Source organism: Sylvia atricapilla, chromosome 2, assembly GCF_009819655.1.
Source record: "Sylvia atricapilla isolate bSylAtr1 chromosome 2, bSylAtr1.pri, whole genome shotgun sequence".
Lineage (NCBI taxonomy): Eukaryota > Metazoa > Chordata > Aves > Passeriformes > Sylviidae > Sylvia > Sylvia atricapilla.
In genome coordinates, this window is record NC_089141.1 from 77,252,947 (window position 1) to 77,277,529 (window position 24,583).

General features: G+C 38.5%; 1 protein-coding gene across 3 annotated transcripts in view; it reads right to left on the bottom strand.

The window, feature by feature from the left end:
• FGF14 (fibroblast growth factor 14) overlaps positions 1 to 24,583 on the bottom strand; it is a 218,206-nt gene that overhangs the window by 121,055 nt on the left and 72,568 nt on the right. The window contains exons 1-2 of one of the 3 annotated variants that reach the window (XM_066313493.1): positions 1,750 to 1,928; positions 1,077 to 1,093 (exon numbers count right to left, since the gene is read on the bottom strand). The exons of 1 other annotated variant lie outside the window; for it this stretch is intronic. In XM_066313493.1, the coding sequence (XP_066169590.1) occupies positions 1,077 to 1,093; positions 1,750 to 1,928 (196 nt within the window). Of the gene's footprint in view, positions 1 to 1,076; positions 1,094 to 1,735; positions 1,929 to 24,583 lie in introns of those variants that run through there. One more of the 3 variants, XM_066313492.1, reaches the window with a different exon arrangement.

Below are 24,583 nucleotides of genomic sequence, written 5' to 3' on the forward strand. Positions count from 1 at the left end.
ACACCTTAATGTAAACCAGTGGATAAATATCACCATGTCTCATCATGAAGGAAAATAAACTTAGGGGTCTGATACTGCAGATTTTACTGGTGAACAGCCCTTGTTCTGATTATTCTTGCTGATATGTTCTGTGTCACTGGTACTGGTTAACAGCAGAGTTATGTTCTAATTCAGTTCTCTTCTTCAAGAATGTGACAAAGTGCCTTATGAAAAATGAATGAATGAAAAAGGATGAATTCAAAAGTATCTTTAAAGCCCCTTCTCACCTAAAAAAAATGTTTGGCATCTCAGTGCTGCAAGGAAGACAAATCTTCTTCAGACGGTAATATTGTCAAATACAGAGTTTTCCCCCAAACAAGACTGCACAGGTGGTCAAGCACAATTGCTCAGTTAGCAAATTTCCCTAAACTTGTTTTCCTGAAGAGTATCACTTATGAAAAAATCCACCATCATGAACCAGATACTCTACTCTTTTAAAGCACATACAGACTGCTTTTAAAAAAAGTCACCATAAATTTTGCTGACATTTTCCTGTTCATCTTCAGTATATCCCTGTCCTATCTAAAAATGGCAAGATTTGGCTTGTATTAGGAGTTACAATAAATAATTTTACTGCAAGAAAGCCATGTAAAAATAAAACTCTGTGCATTTTATTGATTTATGCTTTTTCAAATGTGAGCCATGGAAAAGAAGGAGGAAGCATCAGGACAGTTCCCTGATTATGCTTAAAATGATCTTCCAACCCAACCTAAAGAGGAGCTGTAGTATACATACCAAACCACAACACATGGTGGCATTCTGTGTAATGTAACAGAGGGTATTTTATCGTTGACTGGTAGGTATTAGCCATGTTCCAAGTGATACTTAACACTTTCACTCTTCCCAATTTAAGCCTTTTGTTATAAAACGACTTGTTTCCTAAGGACATAGAGAAAGTCATTACCATTTCTGAATGCTGTTGAATATCACAAAATTATAAAAAAATATATTAGAGAAGTCACTGCAGCACCATTTTACCCCTTTTATTTATTGGGTTCTAATACAAAGTACTGGATAGAATGCAATCACCAAGGTACCAGGTTTTCTCCGTTGACTCCCTCTCAATTTACCCTGAAGAAGAACTGCCTGCAAAACCTGCTGGTCTGCATGGCAAGGCCCTGGCTGGGAACGGGCAACAGGCAGGTGGACCTGGGCACCCACAGGGATGCCGAGAAGCTCTCCCACATCTGCCGGCTGCGCCTCACCCCTCACCGTGCTGACTGGGAAATCACCGAGCAGTGGGAGCGGGACCCCTTCACTACAGCCAGGCTGCACCTGCCAAAACCATATTGGTGGCTCAGGGAAGGGGCTGCCGACCGACGGCGCCCGGACATCGGACACCCAAAGCGCTTGTGCGCTCTTTGTCCTTCAGAGAGGACCACAAGCGAGACGGGAGGCGCGGGGCGGCGGGCAGGGCTCTCCGGGAGCCTTCCTGCCCCAGCACACCTGCCCTGACCTCGGCGCAGACAGCCGGGCAGCAAGGCTGGCCCCGGGGAGCCCGACCTAAGGTCCGCAGGCTGCCGCCCTCCTCAGCCCGCGGAGCCCTTCGCCCGCCGCCGGGAGCGGAGCCGGGAGCCGGGAGCCGCCGGCTGGCAGGAGCAGGGCGGCGCCCGGCCCGGGAAGTTTCTGGCCACAGGTTGCCCCCTCCCGCCCGCCCCCCGGGAGCCCGCGGGCGGGCCCGGCCACAGGGACGCACCTTGGCGCCGCAACCGCCGCTTCTTGAGCCCGAAGATGCGGACCTTGGAGAAGATGTCCACCAGGTTGCCATTGCAGAGCCCGCGGTTCTTGTTGGGGCTGTTCCGCCTCCTGCTGGCCGAGGGCCGGTCCCAGTGCTGCTCCCTCGCCTGCCGCTTCTGGCGGATCAAGCCGCTGGCGATGGCCGCTGCCATGGCTGCTCGCCGGCTCGCCCACGCCGGGCAGGGAGGAGGGAGGCGGCGAGGCGCTCAGCCCCGGCGGGAACCCATCCCCGGGGGCGCGGGCGAGCGGGAGCCTGCTCCGGCCCGAGGCGCGGCTGCGGAGCGGCACCCGCACCCTGCGGCCGGCGGGAGCTGCCGCCGCCGAGGGTCACCGCATGGGTGCCCCGCCGTCCCCCCGCCGTGTCCCGGCGCAGGGGCTCCCGCTCGGGCAGGGGGCTGCGGGCGGGCTGGCGGAGCGGAGCGTGCGGGACTCGGGGCAGAGCCGCGCCCGCTCGGCTCCGGTCGGGTCGATCGGGTCGGGTCGGGTCGGGTCCGCCAGGCAGCCTCGCCTCCCGGGGCTGCCCCTCAGCCCCGAGCCGCCGCCGCCCGCTCGCCCGTCGCTGCCATCGCCACGGCCGGGGCGGCTACCGCCGCCTCTTCCCGGCTCCCGCCTGATGATTGCCAAGTGCTTCAGAAATCAGCATCTGGAGAGAGCAATCTTCTGCTCCGGGGAGAGCTGTAATCACGGCTCCTCGGTCCCACCCCGCTCCAGCCTCCCCTACACACGCACACACACACACACACGCACACACACACACACACACACAGAGGCACGCACCGCTGGAGCTTTTTTTGTCCTCCCCAAGGCGAGGGGCGGCGAGGGTGCAAGCAGTGGAGGAGGAGGAATGGGAAAAGGCAGAAGAAAAAGGCACAGGGGGAGAGAGGCGGAGGGACGGGGTGATGCTGATGTGGTTTTCTGGTGGGAACCGGGAGGTTCCCGGTCGATCCGCCGCCAGCTGCCTCTGCCCCCCGTTAGGTTTACGGGCGGCTTCGTGCGGGGCTCTCTTCCCGGGGGAAGAAGAAGGGCCCTGCGCGCTGCCGGAGGGGCGTATGGCCCTCCCCGCTCTCCTTCTCCCGCCCCGGCACACCGAGGATCCCTCGCACGCACCCTCTCTCCAGCTCCCCGGCAGCGGCTCCCTGCCAGCCGCCCCCAGCGGTGACACCGGCCCCTGTCCCCGTCCGCAGGCAGGGAAGCCGTGGGGACAGGGCAGGCGGGCGAGGCGACGCCGCGTTCCGCCAGGGACACGCAGCCCCGGGCAGCCCCTCCGCCGGCCAGCCCGCCCGCAGCCGGGCAGGAGCGCCCGCCCGCCCCTCCTCGGACCGCATCCCAGGAACCCACCGAGCAGGAGGTGAAGGCTGCAGGGAGACGGGGCTCTGCCGCACGGGAAGGCTTTGGAGCCGTGAAGAAGAAGCACACCTACGGGGCTGAGGGGACCTTCAGCCCAAATACCAAAGGGATGGGGCAGCCACAAACAGACACAGCAGGTGGATTTACTGATCACCAGCACCGTGTAAAATTATAGGCTATGGCTTGGAGCACTTAAGGAAGCACCAGCCAAGCTCACTAGACACAGAACACCTAAGAAGTATCTGCCCTGAGAAGTTCACAAGGCACTGCAAATAGTAAATACCATGTAAAATAAGACATCTCACTTCTTTCCTTTCATCTTTTCCTGCTGGCTCCTCTCCCTTTTCAAACAATGGCCCAAAGTTTTTCGGATTTACTTTCTGCAAGCCTAATGGCGAAACTTCCTGAAGTTGTAGCTAGCCAGAGGAAAGCAGAGGACGGAAACAAGCAGCTACACAGAAAAATATGAAGTTAGCCTATAAAGAAGGGCAGATGCTTGCACAGGCAATTATCGTATCATACCTATTTTTATACTGTTTTCACAGTACTCTAATCTCTTATTATATGGTTTTGTGGGAGTTTTTTGGGTTTTTTTTTTTGGTGGTTTTTGTTTGTTTGTTTGTTGTTTTTTTTTTTTTTTTTTTTTTTTTTTTTTTTTTTTTTTTTTTTTTTTTTTTTTAACAGGCTTGGAAGTGTAAATATCCATCCAGAAAAATTCACTGCTTTGCAATACAAAACCTAATATGTAAGAACAGGTTCTTGTTTCAGCAGAGGCTTCAGCTTCTTTGATATTGACCATTTTCCCACTAAATCCTTTAATCTACGAAGTGCTATTTTTATACAGAGGGCAAAAGTGTATGGTGGGAACTCCAGTATACAGGGATTTTGTATTAATACTAGACCAACTAGGAACAGAACATGCACAATCGGATCTGGATAATACATTTTAATTCTATTTAAAAGTGTCTCTAAAGAGATTCAGCTAAGACTCATTGGATTTTCTATCTGGCAATTTTTACAGAGCAGCAATTTCCTTACAACGGTTACAATTGCCTTAACTAATGCAATTAGAGAGGTGGTTATTAAAAAAAAATAAATTTCAGAGTAGTATTTTTGCATACTGCTTTCTTTTTTCTTCCCTCTCAAAAGTGGACAAGGAGTGGCCTTGCTGAAGAGCCCTCAAGCGGGAAGCGCTCCTCCGAGAGCCGCCCCATGGGGCTGTCCCTGCCCTGGTCCCTGTCCTGTCCCGGTCTGCTCCCGCCTGCAGCACCACGGACAGCGGGGCAGCGCCCACCGCGGGGGACAGGGACACAGCCCAAAGTCAGATCGACTTGGCTGCTGGCTCCAAACAAAGGAATGAATGAGAGGGAGTAGAGTGGAATAGAGGCCAACCACCCACTCTCTCTCATTTTCTCAGGAATGCAGGTATGATGCACACACAACTCTAACATTTGCATGAGGAACTCTGTACAAAAAGGTGTGGGTCCCGAGTTCCTCTTTATAGTATCCGACGATGCTATGCATTATATACTATCTACTACTATTGTTCCTTTTTATTTTCCTTCAGATACTGGGCCATTGCCAAAACACACTGACATTTCTCAACAACACGATGCTCAGGGTGATGGCAAAGAAAAGCAAGAGAGAGAGTGAAGATGGGTGGTATGCTTACAGACAAAGAGAAAATGTGTTTCCTACTCCAGAGATCAAAAAAAAACAAGAAAGAAAAAATAGCTTTGTACTCACATCTCAGAAATGCAGAGCAGTTGTTTACAGCTTGGGGTTTTACAAAGAAAACTCAAGAGAGCCATCTGGTGTCCTAACCTGTGATAAAATGTTGTGCAATTCTAGTCAAAGCGAAGGTTCTGCTAACAGATGGATTGTACAAGTATGAACATATGAGTTACCTTAAAGACTAGAAACAGCGTGAGAATATGCATTTAGGACAAATGGATGTATCTTAGTTATGACATTTTCTACATTAAAACAGAGTTTTATTTCTGATTAATAAATCTCTGGTTATGAAAACACATGATTAAAAGCCAAAGAGGGGGAGAAAAGATTTTCAGTGTTTCTATTCTCCCATCTGTTCATTTCTAACTGGTAATTAATTATGTATTTCAGGAATTTTCTAAAAAATATTATAGAATCTATAAAATTTCTTTCTTGGATGAATTTTAGAGTAAAAATTCAATTAATATAAAGTGTATATAAAATACTTGTTTTATTCTATGTTAGGGTATGAAACATTATTAATCCCTATTTTTTTTCTGTGTTACTGTGAACAAACCATATTCCATTCAGCTAATTTAACAAAATTAGCTGAAAATTAGCTGAATTAGCTGAATTATCTGTAAATTTCAATGTGACCTTTTCAGGCATCAAAGTTCAATATTAAAATATACGCCATTGATATTTGTGTATGTGCATCAACTAGAGATAAATAAAATGCTTTTATAAGAAATTCCACTAGGAAAAATACTATTCAATGCTTCATAGTCTATCCTAACCTAGATCCATAAGCTATGAAATTTATAGAACTTAAAATGTCATCTTTACACATTATGGGCTGTGGGGTCTTTTCTTTTTCTTTTTTTTTTTTTTTTTTTTTTTTTAACATTATATATTTTGCAATAACTTGGATAATGTTACAAGCTTCAGAGTAATATTTGTTCAGTGCAGTCACGGAAACTACAGAGATCTTCCTTTCATAAGCCATTTCAATATAAACAAAAATATCTTTCTACAGGTATGTAGCCATGTGCACACACTCCACACATATTTTCTCCTCCCAAAACCCATTCTTGATATCAAAACTGAACCAAAATAAATGAAATAAAGGCCGAAGATATTTGGCATATATCTTCATATTTGCCAAAATAGATCAAGCATATGTTTTCTACAAGTGTAAAATATCAGACTATTACATTACTACTAGATACTTTTAAGTTTCATGATCTGTGGTGAAGTTTTTATTGTATTTGCTTGCAAAGAGTAAGGCACACAAAGCTCACTTGTCCAATTAAATACACTAGAAGATGATGAGGTAAAGTCAGCTTACATTCTAGAAGTCATTAATAAACTATAGTGAATTTAGATGCTCTTTCAGACTCTACAGAGTTGAAGAGTGCTTTGTGTCTTTGAAAATATTTGGGTTTTTTTCCTTTGGAAGATCTTGTGTTCTATGGTAGTAAAAGTATCAGCACCTTACTTCTATACCACTCAAAATAGAAAGTATGGTCTAGGGGTAAAAGTACCAACTTAGGCCTAAAAACTGAAAGGTATAAAGGCATAAAAGTACATCTAGACCACAGGGAAAATTTATTATTCCAAGAAGAGACATTTCAGGAGTGGGAAAATTACTTGTTTCTAAATTGTGATGGGTTTTTTTAATCAGCCATGAGGTGCTTCTGATCAGACTGCAGACTGATTGCCAAAGGTCTGTTTCCATCTGAAGTTGTGATTCTGATTTGCTGCTTCTGATTAAAAAAATAGTGAAAGTTGCTGGTAGTTTTGGTGGACCATAATTAAAATGTCTAAGTTAAATGTACATACTAAGACCCCTCCATTCCTCCAAATGTCATAAGAAAATGTGATACAGTCCCACAAATAAGATTATTAATGTAATTGCAAACTGATATCTTCCCAAGGCACACAGAGTGCACATATGGGGGAGGATGGGTGTTGGTAAGCAACAGTAACTTTCAATTCTTGATTTAATTTTCTTGGGGGAAATAGCTGGAGCAAGAGAAATAATTACTTGAACAATGTGAAACACTCAGTCTATGACTTATTCTATAGGTTGGTGAGTGTTTAATTGAACAAAACTGAATAAGCTAGAAAAACATTTGACAGCTTAAAAGACAACATTTTTCATGAGCAGACCAGTGTGAACATATGAAAACATAGATAAGAGCTACCTTTTAAAATAGTTTATGTGCATTCCATGTTTGTAAGAAGACTAATATGTTGTGTTTGTGCAATGAGCTGTAAACTGTTTAAATAAAGTCAGTTTTATATGTTCTTGTCTATTAATCTGGATATAATTCTCCTTATAAGTTATTGGTAATTTCTCAAAAGGCAATGTACTATGAAGCACTGAAATTTAAAATCCTTAACACCCTGAACCCTTGATGCTCATTGATTAGACTTTGAAGAAAATTAAAATCAAAATTTATTAAACATGATAATATGCTTCACAGAATTTGGATTTCTGTCCTTTCGCACTTCATGTCAAAAGAACTCAGCTTTCAATCTCAGCATTCACAATGTGCTCAAGGAGCCAAAATCATGCCTATTAAAATTTACTAAGTACATAAGAGGTCCTATGGAGTCACTTGTTTAAATAGGTCAGGTGAATCTGTTCAAAAGTAAGCTTCCAGTATGTTGTTCAAAGGACTGCACGTACTTTAGCCAATTTCTTCACAGGCTTTGGATTTATTTGACCTTATGTATCCAACCCACAAGAAAAAACATTAAAACATAATATCTTTATGTTTTTTATAATGTATATGTGAGAATAAATTAATGCACCATGAAAGGAAGTCCAGCATTAGATGACTGGTTATGTGGTTTGTCAAAACATCCTATTCAAATCCATAACACTGCTCAAATCCATAATACCTATGATGCTGCCTGTAGCACATCATGTGCAATTTCTTCTGCATTGACCATTCACTTCCTTCACATATTTCATTAATTTCTTTCATATATTTCTTGAGATACATCTGTATCTCAAAGGACTGTGTACCTCTACACTAGATACTGGCTTACTCTTTTGATATTACATAATTCTTAGATTGCTTGGGTTTGCTTTTGCTTTTTCTGACTTTGCTGTCCCCCTTCCCTGTCTAATGCTAAATTGCACTGATCATCCTGCAGTAATGAGTTTCATGAATAGTCCTGTGTCAGGAAAAATGCCTGCTTTCTTTCAGAACTTCATTGTTTAATTCAAGGCTAACTCTTCATCCTTCAACAGCGGAAAAAGGTGGATGAAGATTCTTAACACTATTTTTAACAATTGATCATTCAGCCAGATAAGATGCATGATTACAGCTGCTAACTTTTAACAAAGCTCCTGTGACATCTTTTATGACTCTTCCTGTTTTTCACTCTATCTATCTTCTACTTCTGATGCCACTTCTTTTGAGACCAGGTGAACAAAAGAAACCAGCTGTGTTGACAAGAGTATCTGAACAGAGCACAGATCATATGAGGATTCCAAAATAGCTCTCCCAGGGTCAAAACTTAAACCCAGTAAGTCTCTTTTGAACAGCTAACAACAGTGAAGGAAGAAGAGCTAAAAAAAAAAAAAAAAAAAAAAAAAAAGAATCAAGATCACTTTCAGTGTATAATCCAAAAAAGTAATTAAAAATTAAATACATGGTGGTTTCTGCAGTGGCATATGTAAGATTTTACCTTTAAAAATGAAATAATCTCTATGAAGAGGGGTTCAAAATAACTAATAACAGATAAACATTATCATTAATATTGTTCGTACCGAAGCTAATAGCAGATCTGCCACAAGACTGCTTCAAACAAGGTTTTGGTGACACAAGCCAGAAAAGCCAGAAAGAAAAACAAACATAAACACCACCCCCCCCATCTTTAGTCCACACAGCTGCAGGGAGCAGTTTAAGATTTAGAGTCCTAAAAACAGCATGGAGAGCCTCTTCATTAATATGCACAGCTTAAGCCAAACATCTGTTGCATTTACTTATCTGGCCGCAGCAGGACTTGTCTGCTTTGCCTGACTTCTGAAACATGCAACAGACTTTGCTGTTATTCTCTTGAGTAACTGAAAGTCCCTATAAGATGAGTCTGCTTAATTTTGTTCTACAGAAACAAAGGAAACACTGTTCCTAAGAAAATCACTCTCTGCAGTGAATTTGCTCTGGAGTTAGTACAGCTGGCAGAGCATGTAAGCTGCTGTACCTGTTTCATTATACTCTCCAATGAGGATTTCCCGCACCTAGAACACACTTACAAATGGATTACTTGCTTCCCTTGGAAGGAACAGAAAAACACATGTCAATATGAGAAAAAAAATGCAATATTTCTGAACCCTTAGAACAAGGAAGATGTTGGATTTTGACCATCTCACAGAGGTTGAGGAGAAGAACTACTTTACATCCATTAAAATAAAATACCAAACAGAAAAGATAGCGTGAGCAGAGATGTACATAAACTGCTATCTTGAGAAGCAGAAGGATGATTCCCCTCAAAATACATCTAATAATCTTATAAGTATAAAAAGTGATTTTTACCAGTGACAGTAAAAAGTGGAGCATGTCTGCCTATGCGCTTGACTGCACACATGCACACACAAACACATCTACAATGCCACTTTGTTTCTTGGAAGAAAGCATGAGAAATATTCCCTGCCAAATAATATAGGGAAAAAATGGTCTTATTTTCTCCTGTGTGACCTAAAATTGGCAATGTGATTAATTTCACAAAATAACTTTCAGATGGTTATCTTTGTTTGGAATTATTCTACCATTTATTTTTGAATAATTTTTGCTTTGCAATCCCTCTGATAATATTTTCAAGACATTTATTAGGAAAAATAAATCAAAATGAAAACTAGCATCTCATTCTTTTCTTGTTCAAGAGAGAAGGTCATACAGCATTTCTCTGGGTACTGAAGGGAGAAAACGTAGATATAGAATGATTCTGGATAATGCCACATTCATCCAAAGGGTAAGCCTTGATCCTCTCTCAGATCTAATCACATAGACATGTCCCTTCCTTTGGGATTCAAACACAATCAATATCCTCTGAAAAAAGTCCCATACTCTGTTCTCCTTTCCAAACAAACAGAAAATTCTGTGCACTTTCTAATACTTTTATTGAATGCAATAAATTAATGATAGCCATAAATCTCTGAAAACCAAGTATGGCTAACTTCTTTTTAGTCTAGATTTTCAGAAGTATCTGACAAGCTAATATTTGTTTATATTAGCATAGAAACAGATTTTTTCTTTCTCCCCCTCAATGTTTCTTTCACTCTATATTATTTTCTTTGATGAAAAGATTTTATTTGCATTAACACACTATCATTAAGCAAAAGATGCAAACTAATATTATCTATTACAAAGAAAAATAAGGCCAGGAGGAAATTTTTTAGATATCAGCCTTCTCTTCTCTCTTTGATAATCAGTTTAATTCAGCTCTAGCTGAACAGCAGTTGAAACTTGCTGTGTCAGCAACTTTCTGTATTAGCATTTCCATTTTACTTCTTTCAAAACAGAAACACTGATTTCTTCTATACTTCTTTGTCTCTAAAGAAACCTAACAAAATCAGTAATGAATGCTTTGACCTAAAGAGAAAAAAATGAATTTAAGAATTTCTACTTGCCCATCTTGTTACTTATATGATCTAGAACATAAAGAAAAAAATAGATTTTTGCTATCTTTTATTTATTCTGTAGACATGATAGATGGAATATAATGAATTATTTTTAAATCCTGAAAAAATTGCAGTACCTGCTCATAGTACTGTGGTGATATTCCTGGATGTTGGTTCAAATATTATAGCATTCATTATTCGTGGTAATAGCATGAATGCTTCTAATATAGTGACCTGATTTTACAACCAGTCTTACAAAGTCAATACAAAATATCTGACAGTTAAGGTTCAACTCGTCAAAGCCTTTCAAAGTCATATCTCCTTAATGTGCAGTGCAATTATCTGATTTGCCAGCAGTGGACACTGTTTGTCTAGTTATTCACAAATATATTGACTGAGGAATATCTTGCAACACATATTGGTATATTTTTCTTTGATTCCTTGCACTGCAAGTAATAAAGGAAAAAAAAAGTGGAATTACTTGTACCAGATACAAGCTGAGTAAAAGTTGTGTGGTAGGAATAATTTTCAACCTCTGTGTAATAGCATACTGCCTGTTTCTTAAAAAAAATTAGGTAACTTTAGGAAAAATAAATACAGAATTTTTCACGTAGGGTTGGTTTTTATCTTAATCATAATAATTTTAAGTTGTAGAAGATGTTCCAAAATAAAAAAATATGTTCTTTGCTTGTATTTTTCATAGAGTGAATATGAGAATGAAGCTGTACAGCCTTTGCATTTTCCTATAAAATTCTTGCAAATAATGAGATAAGCAAGCTAAAAAAATCTAAGGAGAGTATTTACTTCAGTATCTTGTACCATTTGTTGAATAATACAATTGTTCAAGATCTGCAAAGGATATGTTTTACACACTGATATTTTTATGAGGACTTTGACAATAAGTTGAAGAGTAGGTTTTTGGTTAGGATGAAAAAATAGATAGCTATATGACCAACACAGAGTCACAGAAGATTTACTAGAAATCTGCCTGGCTAGCTGGAAGACAGTTTCCATTCCTCTTAAAAATAGAAAGTAAGTCTAAGCATTTAAAAAAGGCCATGTACAGTTTTAATCACATATAATAATATCTTAGGCACTATTACAAAAGTTACAAGAATTACATACTTATCTCAGGATTCAAACAATTCATTAGGCTCCTCCTAAAGTGTCTATCAGTGTAATACTTGAATAAATGCAGTTTCTTCGTGTAAGAATGTAGAGTAGCTTAGTAGAATAATTAGCTTATTTTCTGCCTAATGCAGCTGAAACCTCATAAACAGGGCCCAGCAGTCTGCTCCCATACCTATACACAAGACACCCACAATATCCATCAAAACTATGTTTTTTGTCATATGAAAAATCAGTTGTATTCAGTGGTAGGATCATTTGAGATCTGCCTGAGACTGTTGTGAAATTGCCTCCCAGAAACCTGGGAACTTTGGATGTGTTGGTATGAGATTTATCTTCTAGCAGGCTGCAATCCAATCTCTGAGAACCTGGAGTATCCACTTGGTCAATGACTTTTTCAGTCTTTTATTTTGTGTATAAAAGTGACTTAGAGGCCATCAGTCAGTACACAAAGAGTAACACAGAATATTCAAAGACTGCTGAAACTTCCTTCCAGTCCCATCTGCCCTTCAACCTGCTCAGCCTTTGACACTGGTAAGCAGAACACTGCCCCTTCCCAAACCCCACTTTTCCCAAGCCATCCACCTTAAAACTGAACTCTCTACTGCTGGACAAGGTTTCTTTTCAAACTCAGTCCCCTGGGACACATATATCAACAAAAATCTGTAAGCCTTCTTGCATTGCCCTTCTGTGTTCAGGTAGATCTTGTATTTACAGAGACAAATTAAAATCTATCACCTCAAGTCTCAGGGCTTTTTTTTACTTATTTCCAGACTTAGTTTAAACTCTATGGAAACATGATTTAGCTAGAGATGTAGGGAGGAAGAGCTAAATTAATACCAGGAAACAGCTTGATGAGTGGAAGCTCTCTTTGATGCAATCCAAATTGTGCTCTGTAAATAATAAGTGAGAGGTTCTGGCTATGCTACACTGACAAGGAAGAACAAAAATCATTAAAAACAGAACAATCTGGCCACCAAATTGCTGTGAACCTTAGCTTTTTTGCTAATATTGTCTCTCTAGAGACAAAGCAAGGCCTTTTCTGGGCCTTAAAGTTAGAAGGAAATATACATACCATAATTTATTTTGAAGAGAACACAAAAGCTTTAAAACTACCACTGCAGTTTTACACAGGTAGAATACCATCCTCTAAGTGTCACTCATATGAATAAGTTTTTGGTGATTTTGTTTGCTATTGTGTCATACAAAATAATAGCACTTTGATGCCCCTCACATTTTTTTAAATTCACTGCTAAACCTTGGATACAGGCAGATGAACTTTGCATTGAATCAATTTTTAAAATAAATGTCCTAATTTAAAAAAAAATAAAAGATGATCAACAGCAGCAGACTTTGATCTGAACAGCATATAGATACTTTTAAATCTAATGTTTTTCTTTTTCCCAAGACAGAAAAACATTTCTGCTTTGCAAGAGGACATTTTAACCCTAAAATGTATGCAAAAAAAGGATTAAAAATATTTTATCTGATAAGGTGCATGAGCACAATTTATTTCTGAGATTATTTATGATTATAAGTCGGCACATTTGAGAATGTGGAGCTGTTGGCAATTTAAACCTTGACTGCTTCTTACATGCTTCACATGGCATGGGATTTTCTGAAGCACAGATAATCTTTACCACTTCCAGTATATTTCAAAATATTATTTTGATGCCCTTGGTTTACGAACCATGACACTCAAACTTTCCCTCTACAGGAAGATAATCTATCAATGATCTACACAGGCTCAAATATTAATATCAGCAGTTGCCTGACAAAGCTGAAGCAATTTAGTTCTTAAACTCAAAACATTTCTCCAAAGATCGTAACAGGACATAATTGCTTGCAGTTTTACTTAAAAATATTTTTTAATAATTATGCTTTAGAAAGGCATAGATTTATACATGAAATGAAACACACAGTGACTCACAGTTTTCCCACTGCCAAAGGGGAAATGTAAGACTGGAGTCAAGAAAACAAAATCTCAGATAGCCTAACATGAGTGAATCTAAATGAAAAGATAGGTACAAGATGGAAATGTGTCTTTAGAAATCCCCAGAATTTTTTTACAAGGATAAAGGAATTAAGTTTCTATACATGTATACTGACACATGTGAAAACACACAAATGTGGGAAAGACTAGAAAATGCTATAAATTAGGATGTTATTGAAAGAAATCTGTGACCAATTTAGTGATCTAAGCAAATTTCAAATATACCATTACTAAATGAAGACTGTCCAAGTATTGAAGAAAACAAATGAAGCTATAAAAAAGCCTTTTTGAGCTGAAATAACAAATCTCTTTTGCAGACTGAAAAAATAAATTGGCCATTTTTTCTCTGCAAAATTAATAGTATATGACAAAAAATTGTACTTATTATTTGTACTCATTTATTAAAAAAAATTCAAAGAATATCATGCTGTTACTAATCAACAAACCTGTTCTCATTGAAATAGAAACACATATCATAACTTATGATATATTGCAAAGCTAGAGGAAATGTTTTAACAGTTTCAGTCATCACTAACAACTTGGCAATAGACAAGAAGGAATAGTATATCATCTAATGAAAAATAGAGTGATTATTCATGGAGAAGCCTTGCTGTGCCTTTTTCTGATTAATTAAAAAAAAAACTAGGACCTTTTGTTCTCATATAAAAATTAAGGTGGATTTGCTGGGAAAATCGCCTTCATAAAACAGTTACCTTACCATGAATTGTCACGGAGTTTCACTTAACAGTGGTATTCAGCATCCTGAATGTACAGGCATTTTTCCAACACAGATTCTGAGCTGCTGAATGCAAGACCCCATTCCTCTTTCACTGGCCTGAAAAGTAGCTTTCAGATTTAGACTCCTAAGCCTAATCCTGGCTCTCTGAAATGCACCTCTGATGATTCAAACACTATGTAGTATTTCAGTTCCTATAGGGGCTTATAACAACAAAAAAAGTTTGAGATAAGCTTTTGAGAAAAGAAAATTTAAAAATTATTTTAAAAGTTATCAGTTTTCAGTAGTTAATAAGTGGCTCTTTGAAATAGGCTTTCTGTATTTCAGCACCAGCTGAAATGTCCTGGAGTTCCTTTTTTCCAGCTTATAATGCTCATGCCCATAAGAAATCTTTAGGCCATTTAAATTTTCTCACAAAAGCCAGCAAGGGTGCTAATTAAAAGGTTATGTACAACAGTTATAATGTGAGGCACTGTAACAATATAAATTATCAGGGATTACCACCTTCCATATACTCAGATATATATGCTGGAGATTTAAATTTTTGCACTGTAGTATTGATCATTTCTCCCAGTTATCCAGTGGTGCCTGGACACATCCCAAGACAGATCTCATTTCTATTCTGACTCTACTTAATCAACATTCTAACATATTAGCAAAATCTGGTGTCCATGTACTTTTTTGCACACAGAATTAGTTGAAACGAGAAGGAAGCATTCAACAGATTTGGTGCAACAGGAACTTTTTTCTTAGATCCAGCTTCTTATAACGAGCCCTGATCTCAATTTTGGTTCAAAGATTTTACAAGCCTATTTTGTCCACCTGCAGATAGGTTATCTTCACTCTTTCAATCCTGTATTTTTACATATTGCTAACTATTGACTGCTAACTGTATTTTTTTACGTTTTTCTAACTCCTCCTTCTCTTCTTTTCTGTCTCTCTCTCCCCAGGTGTGAGAGAGACACTGCAGAAGCTGTTCTTTCTCTGCTGAAGGTCAGGTTCAGACCAGAATCAGAGAAGACATGAAGCAGGGTGAAGCTGCTTTGCCTTGGAGCACTCATGTTGTGTCAAGCTGCAGTTGACACAGTAACATTTCTGTGTCAAAGCATAGAACTGTTTAAGTTGGAAAAGACCTTTAAGACCATCAAGCTGGTATGAAATATGAGAGGGAACATTGATTTCTTTTTTTGGCACAGTCAACTTGTCTTTGTGTTTATATGGTCACAAATGTCACAACTTTATGTAGATACAGTAGGAAGATACTCAAATGAAAAGTGCAGAGAGAAATTAAAATTCATTAGCTGCATCTATTTTAGCTAAATAATTTCCCATGGAAATCATTGTGTTCAAATTTTGCAAGAGTCATTTTCTGGACATGCTAGATTCAGTGTAAGGAGATCTCAGGGATTAAGGGATGATACTAATGATTTAACTCTATTTTATTTTTTTACTATCTTGAGTGTAAGAATGATAAACAATCTTTGAGGATTATTATGGTCTTGGTTAATTTAGTAATATTTTATTAATCACCCGAGTTATTAATCTTTGTGAATCACATGCCATCAGACATGCTTCCAGTACTTAATAGCGGCAGAAATTATTGAATGTGTTTTCTGTCTCACTACCTTTGCCTCCAATTTTTTGCCCTCTGTTACGTTTTCCCTCTACCTAAAATCTTTGCCTTTCCCTTCAGAATTCTAACTCCTGTAAATTATTCACCCATCCTCTCAGGGATTAGACTAAACCCTCACTGGGCAGGGTGAAGAACTGCCCTACCAATAGGAAATGAAAGACAAGAAACCTCTCTTTCTTTTGTTTCAAAGCTACCAATTTATCTGCTGCTGCCTTCTCTTAGAAGGCATTTGCTGCCCAGGGCTGCAGCCTGAACAGAAGAAAGAGATTGTCCCTTCTCATTCCCTGGTTTGTAAACTGCCATTCCCAAACCCATCCCATCTGCAAAAGATGAATAGCTAAGATCTCTTTATCTATACAGACACCTATATATCTATAGTCCAAAGTAAGTAAATCTGTAACTGCAGAGGCTATTTTTAAAAATGAGTGTAATTTAATTCTGTGCTAGCTGTGTACTATGGCAGGAGAAATTAAATAAGTATAATGTTTAAAGTAACAAAGCACTGAGCCCAACCTCCAGGAAAGGCTCTGTTTGTAAGTACCAAGTGAACAAATACAAACAATTCCAGAGTAGTTTACAGCACTATTGAAGAATAGAACTAAAATTTAATTTTGTTAGTACAGAGAAGGAATTACAGATGAAACAAATTTTATTCACAAAATTTTTTGCTTGACAGGGATACTGCCTTTGCATTCAAATAATAGTAAAATTTCATGTTTAAAGTCATAAGAAAAAATTGAGTATTTTGATTTTAAGTAAACAAGCAAACATTAAAAGAAAAAATATATGAAAGGAACTAATTCTCAGGGGTGACAACTCCTGAACATTTTACAGATGGAGTTGATATGGCTTTAAAACAATTTTTAAATTAGATACACAAAAATCAAGGAATCTCATTTGCTAGTCATTTGTGAAAATCTCATCTGTCCATGCTGCCTATAAGTTAGCAATATGAGCCATTATTTTGAATATCATAAAATAGATATTTACAATATTTTTTGATGCAGAAGGAACTGTCTTTTGATATTATTCCCCTGTTGTTGCGAAAGATGATGTTTCTCTGGTTCAAACAAAATTTTATCTGAATGCAGAGTTTAGTACATTAGCATACAAAAGGATTAAATCTAAGTTAGCAGAAAACCAGCAAATCTTTTTTTTTTTTTTCTGACATAACCTAAAAACATAAGGTTTAAATTCAAGTAATACTGTCAGATACCTGTGTTAGAAATCATTTTAATGAAAAAGATTCACAGCAGGTGTCTTAACCATTAACAAACCCAAGAGATACAAATTGAAATGTTGACAGGTAATTTGAGAACATCTAGTCATTCCTCATTTCTTGCATATCATGATGCAGTAGAAGCAAAATTAATTGCTGTGTTGATGTCAGCAAGATGCACAAAAGAAATATCAATAAATATTAGTCAGTGAATGTTCCCATTCAAGACACTGAATATGTTCAGACAACTTCTCCCCTCTTATGAAACTTATCCTCAGCTTTGAAATTCTGGAAGGGGCAATAAGTACAGTTCAGCAATGAAGAGCCAAGAATAGGGATCCACCCCTTGTTTCTGATTAGAGGTGATTAGAGGTATAGAAATGCAATTTGCTGGTTACAGAATATATGGTCATTCTGTGAAGATAAAAGGTCTTAGCCAAAAGCACGCTTCCCTCTGTACTTGCTTTGTGTCTGTTTAAATAGATATTCAGTTCCTGAACAAAAACAGTTTCATTTTACATTTTACATTTACATCTACTTGTCTCCAGCTCTTTTAGTTGAGCACTGCTTCCCTCTTCCAAGAGACCAACAGCTTTAGAGGCAGTAAGAGCAGCTCACACATCCAATAGAAAAAAATGGCATTAGTTTCAGCAGGTTAATCTGCTGGATATTCATGCTGAGCCTGCTCACCATGTAGTCACAGTGATGGAGGGCAGAGAAGAGGAATGTGAGACCACAAAGAACCGAAGTTCTCCTGGATGAATGGCTTCATAAAAGCTTGGTATTTTTCCTTAAAATGTCTTAAAATGTAAAGTGTTTTGTAAGTTGCCTTGCATGCTCAAATTTCTGGAGTTTGCCTGTTAGTCTGGTATTTTTAGCAGAAGTGTTACTGCTACTGGAAATCTATGACTATAATATTCTGTCACAAGGACTTAATAAACATTTAAAATAATTGAGTTGCATTTTAAAAATCAATGGAAAGCTAGTTTATTGATGGTTTCTGAGGTTTTTTTGCAAAGAGACAGTATCTCATGCAAATTGCTGGGCTATTTCAAACTCAATACCAGGAACATACAATGATTTAAAGACTTTTTGTATTGAGAGAAAGGAAATGCTGAGGACTCAAGGAATTTTCAGACTACTGTATTATGTTCACAAATGTTCTTCTATAGTCCAGCGCTGTGATTACTAGACCAGCTACTAAATTAACTTTATAAAGCAAAGCTATAGTATAAATGTTACATATTTTGAATAAATGTAAATATTTTGATTTACCCTGTATGTGACCTCAGCTTTCTGCCAAAATATAGAGCAGCCTGGCCCAAGTCTCAGTCATGACTTCTGTAGTACAAAGTTTTTAAGGTTTAACCTCTGCACTGGAGTTCACTGATACATGGCACAAAACCTGTCATTTCACAGGACAAGTCCTGTGAAGATCTGTGGTTCTATGGTCCTGTCTTGGCTTTCCCTTTGTAGAAAATGACTAGCTTTAGCAATCTACTTATGAATTCAGATAATTTATAGGAGGCTGTAGCAAGGTGGGGTTTGGCATTTTCTCTGAAGCTACAAGTGACAGGACAAGAAGAAATGGCCTCCAGCTGTGCCGCGGGAGGTTCAGGCTGGACATCAGGAAGAAATTATTTACTGAAAAGAAGCATTGCAATGGCCTGTCCACAGAAGTGATGGGGGAATCATCCCTGAAAGTATTCAAGAAACAACTGGATGTGTCCCTTAGTTCTGTGGTGTAGTTGATAAAGGGATGTTTGGTCAGAGATTGAACTCAATAATCTTAGAGGTCTTTTTCAACATTTATGATTATATGATTATCTTAAATTGTTCACTGACCTGTTTCCCCAATAATTTCAAACACACAGATTCAATGAGTGGGTTGTGTGAGACACAGAAATTGCATATTTCTATTTGTTGCAATGTTGAAAACCTCTTTCATACCAGCCCACTTCATAACAAGTGCTTATTTTTATTACAGTGATAGTACTAATGAAGTGACTTTTCATGGAATCAATGGCAAAATGTCGATGATTTTGATAGATCAGATCCAAAATAGCTTCCAATTACAGTACTCCAAATTTATTTTGAATGTGTTTAGAAATGTTTGTCTCTGTTGAGGCAGTTGGGGAAGAGCTGCTTGCTATTTCAGCTCAAAAATTATTCGTGCAACAGGAAATATGAGAAAAGGATAGTAAAATACTGCATTACACATGGTTTCTGCTTTTCTGTTGTGGGGCATCAGGGCACGTTACATGGTTAGTTTAATGAAAACCATTTGAAAAATTACATATGCTGAAATAACTGTCCTTTATAAGAAAAGGCGTCAATCATGAAAATATTTGTGGCATCTCCTGAAAAGAGGCATGCTCTTAAATGCCTGGACCCCAAACACTGACCTGGTATGAAGTAGTAATACGGAGTTTGTCCTAAGTAATTAAAATAAAAGTAGGGCAAAAAGAGAAAGTAGCGGGGGAATCCTAAGGAAGGAAGAAGACATAATAATAACTACTACAAACTATGAAGGAAATAGTTTATGTAAAATAAATATACAGAATATGTCAGAAAAGAGGTTTGCAAATATAAATTAGTATAGTTGTTTTTAAAGTATCAACCTTGAGAAGAAAGTTGTTTATTATGTTATCACTCTGAAATGATACCAAATCTTCTTAATTTGCTATAGCCTTTATATATAAAAACTAATTATCTTTTTTAAGAGATTTGATTTGTTTCTTTGAGTCCAAATATTCATTAAAGAATTTTACGCTCAGGCTGAAGTGTAGATGAAAGTGTTTGGACTTTCTAAAGTCGGCTTAAGTTTGGTTTGTATAAAATGGATGAGCAGAGGCATCCCACGAGAAATAAACCCAGTGTTTAAAAGTCTAACAACAACAACAACAAAAATTGAGGGATATCTCCTCAAAATAATTAAAACAATTTAAAATAACTTAAGATATTTTAAAATAAATAAAACATGAAAACAACTTCCGGAAGAACTGTTTTGTTCAGTTAGACATTCAAAAAGGCACTGCTGTGCTTTTTGCTGAGTTAAGATAATTTACACCTAATTGATGGCTTTACACATACAGATGACTATGTGAGAATATCTTACCTTTGAGCTCACACACAAGATCTTATACTATGAATTAAAAGAAATGTCAAAGACTTTCATTAAACAGTTCATCAAGATTTTACACTGCACAAAATGTAGGAATACACATAAATCAAGAATGAGAAGTTTAAAAATTATTGTAAATAACATGAACTAAAGCATATCAGAAAGGTTTTCTTTAAACATGTATGCAGAAAAATTGAAAGCAAACAATGGATTGAAACACTCAGACAATAGTGAGGTTAACCATTAAGTGAGGCTTTTTTTTTTCCACAGTGAAGTGGAGTACAGTCACAGTTAGACATATAGAAATTTATCTGGTAAAAAACACATGATGGTTTTCTGAACACTCGGCTGAAAATCTGGCATTAGTGGGTTGGCAATTAACCAGATCTGTCTCCTAAGATACTTTCGGGTTTGGTGTTTTTTCAAATCACTGGAAGTTTAATGGGCAGGTTTAAAATTTTATATTAGATCAGAATGTCTGCTGCCTCCATGGGGCCCAGCTATGGGGTATTACTGAGAGGCTCCCTGGGCTGATTCAGCCCTCTGTTATTCACTGCTGATACTCCAGGCTGGCAGTGATGAGGTTGAAAAGAGGATCGTCAGGACAATTAAAAGAGACTTTAGGGGCACTGGGTCAAGTGGTTGATAGGGCAGGAGCACAGGTGGTGTTCTGCTCAGTCTCTTTGGTGGCAGACAAAAATAATGAAAGGAATAGGAGAGCCTGCGTTAGCAACAAGTGGCTCAAGGGTTGGTGTCTGTCATCAACAGAATTTTCGGCTCTTTGATCATGGGGCAACTTTTACAGCACCTGGCCTGCTGGAACTGGATGGGCTCCATCTCTCGGTTAAGAGCAGAAGGTTTTAAGCTCATTGAAAGGGCCTTAAAGTAAGTTTGAAGGGGGAAGGGGTTGCAGCTGGGCTGCCTGGAAGCAGGCCCAAGGGTGCTAAGCCTGAGTTAGGGGTGAAATCAGCAGCCCAGCTGAAGTGCATGTACACCAATGCACACAGCATGGGTAACAAACAGGAAGAGCTGGAGGTCATGGTGCAACAGCAAAGCTATGATGTAGTTGCCATCACAGAAACGTAGTGGGATGACTCACAGAGCTGGAGCACTGCACTCGATGGGTACAGGCCCTTCAGAAGAGACAGGAAAGGGTGAAGAGGTGCAGGGGTGGCTCTTTATGTTAGAGAGCCTCTTTATGTCATAGAAATTGAAACTAATGATGATGAAGTTGAATGCCTGTGGGTAAGAGTTAAGGGGAAGGCCAATGAGGCTGACATCCTACTGGGAGTCTGTTATTGCTCACACAACCAAGAAGATGAGATGGACAACTAGAGAATGTTTCAGGATCATCAGCCCTTGTTCTTGTAGGTGACTTTAACCTACCAGACATCTGCCGGGAACTTACTACAGCAGAAAAGAAGCAACTGAGGAAATTTTTAGAGTGCATGGAGGACAACTTTTTGTTGCAGCTGTAAATAATTATTCTGGAAAAATAAACTTTCTTAGAATATGCAAGGAAGTATAATTAAAGCCCTAAAAAGTAGACAGGAACCCTCTGCATATTCTTGGCAAAAGTTAGCCTGTCAATTTATTTGGTCATCAAATAGCACCATGTTGAAGGAAGAACAGTCAAGGAAATCAGAACCAGAAGGAAGTGAATTCAAATCTATTTGTTTACAAAGAGAGACAAAAACCAGAATACATTGGCTCTTAAAGAATGTTATTTACTAGTCCAGTGTTTTGCTGAAATGCATTACTTTGATACAACAAAAGAACTATGAATGCAGGTGTTATGTCTGATGTGTTTTCCAAGTCAGAATCTTTTGTTAGACCTTCTGTAAAAGCACGAAATTAATTGCTTCAGATTTAAAAAAAATTTGTTAATACTAAAATTAATGGAAGGTTTAAATCTTAATACCATACTGATTTGGATTTATCAAAATGAAGAAGTTTACTTTTGAAAAGGAAAAACAAATAGAAATTTCTGATATATTTCCAGAATCAGATTTTTAGGGTTTCTTGACTTTTCTAAAATAAAGCTGTTATTTTTTGCAGACTTGTCACAAAAGGAGTCATGTCCTTAAAGGGTTATCCTATAGAAGGAGTCATGCCTTTAGAGAAATATTCAACAGGAAGTTATCTGTAGGCTAGCTGTAACAATGGTTATTAATGGTTATTAAAAAAAAAATTTGTTGCCCCTCAGAAAACATGAGCATTGGCTGTTCCAGTGAATGACACATTATAGAAGTTGTAGCTACAATGGCAGACACACATGGGCATACAAAACCCACTGTTATTGCACATTTAAGTCCAAAAGAATATGATTTTTTGTGTATGCTTAGCTATAAAAATACCTTGGTCTTAAACTGGATGCTTGCAAATTAATTTCATTTTAAAAAATGTCTTTTGGACAGAAGTCATACTCAGCTTGCTCTGGTCAATAATTTCTAAAGCAGTTTAAAGGAAGTTTCCAAAGAAAATCAACTCTTCCATCACATAAACAAGAAGCTTGCTTTCCTAGCAAATGGCCACGTGTCCATCACCCCAGTTTTTAGCCTCTTGACTGAGGCCAAGGCTTTCAAAGGCAGGCTCCTGAGGCAATGCTTTCAGGGTACCAACTTACCCACCAGCACTTGAAAGGGCTGATAATCTCCAATTTGGAAGGCCAACCTGAAATCCTTGCCAAGGTTAATAATGTCAGTCATGCTACAGGACAGTAGAAATCACTGAGCTCTTTTCCATCTGTTGTACCTATATAAATTCCCGGAGTTTATTAAATAAATCATACATAAATTAGTAGTCAGCAGCTCATACATAATTTCTAATATAACCTCATGTTTTGAAAATCAAAATAAGAATGATTAGAATGAGCATTGAGGAAGATAGACAAAACAACTGATATTTAAAGTAATCATTGCCTGTGTAAATTAGCAAAATAAGGAAGATGTAAAGAAACTTTTTGAACAAACTAAGTTGGGCAATAAATCACAAAAAAAATATTTCTTGAAAGAACTGTCTTTAAAAAAAAGTCATCACTTTTCATTGTCCAGCTATTGTAGCATAATGTTAATGTTTGAGAACTGGGAAGCAGAACAAAACTACAAATAGAAGCAAAAACAAAAAAATCAAACCAAACCAAACCAAAACAAAAAAAAAAAAAAAAAAAAAAAAAGAGAGAGAGAGTGGGGGGTAATTTAAATTTCTGGCAATGGAATACATATGGTGAAAACTAAATTTAGATTGGCTGTGATCCCACATATCCCATTAATTTTGGCTTTCAGACATGGAAAGATTGTTTGGAACAGCCTCAGCACAGTGGGGTCCTGGCCCAAGGCACAGAGGTATTAGATGAGAAGGGTAACCATGCATAAATATTCATACACATATATCAAGCAGATAGGAAGCAACGTGTATAATAGTCCACATATCTATTCTCCCACGTCCCTGAAATGCTTCCCTGAAATGTATCTGCATGAAGATCAGATATTTGTCCTTAATCACAACCTTCTATTGTGTAATCAGGCCCAAGAAGAGCTTATATGCTCCACTGTTGACAGAGCAGAAATTTGGAAGTGAAATATTAAGGTTAGTATGAACAAGATGAATGGAAGGGTGACCTTGGTGAAAAGGGGAGGAAGGAAAGAGAATGTGCAGGTATGCAAGGGAGCAATCTTTGATTTAAGAATATAGATTTCAGCTTCAGAAAAAGAGCTAGTCAAGAGCATCCCCAAATTACAGTCTGGTCTTGGTTAGAAAAAATACTCAAAGAAATCTGTCTGCAAATTTTGCTGAAATCTGAACTTTTTTAATTCTAGAGATTGATCTGTAGGCTCAGTCCTCATCACACCATTTCTCACCTTACATCATTTCTCACTGGTCCAAAACCTTGAATTTTTATGTGATAAATTTTCCACTTAAAAAAGAACAACACAAGATTTTTTTATTTTCACCTGGCATTTCACAACTGTGCCCCCAGTTGCTTCTGTTGCCTTATTGGCAACATAGATGCTCAAGATCCATAGCCTGGAAAATCACGGTAGAGAGAAAAGGTCCCCCAAAAAAGGAATCCTGGGAACTTGATAATGCAAGATCCTGCCAGATTCAAATTCCCCTGTCAAACAAAAGCCATCGTAACACAGATCTGGAATTAGAAAAGTGTTTGTACTCCATCAGCTATCACCTTGTGTCTGTGTACTTACTGGGAGTCAGAGTGCAAACTGAAGTGTCCCCTGCTGTTTTTATCTGAGTACAAAACCAAGATGACCTGAGAATG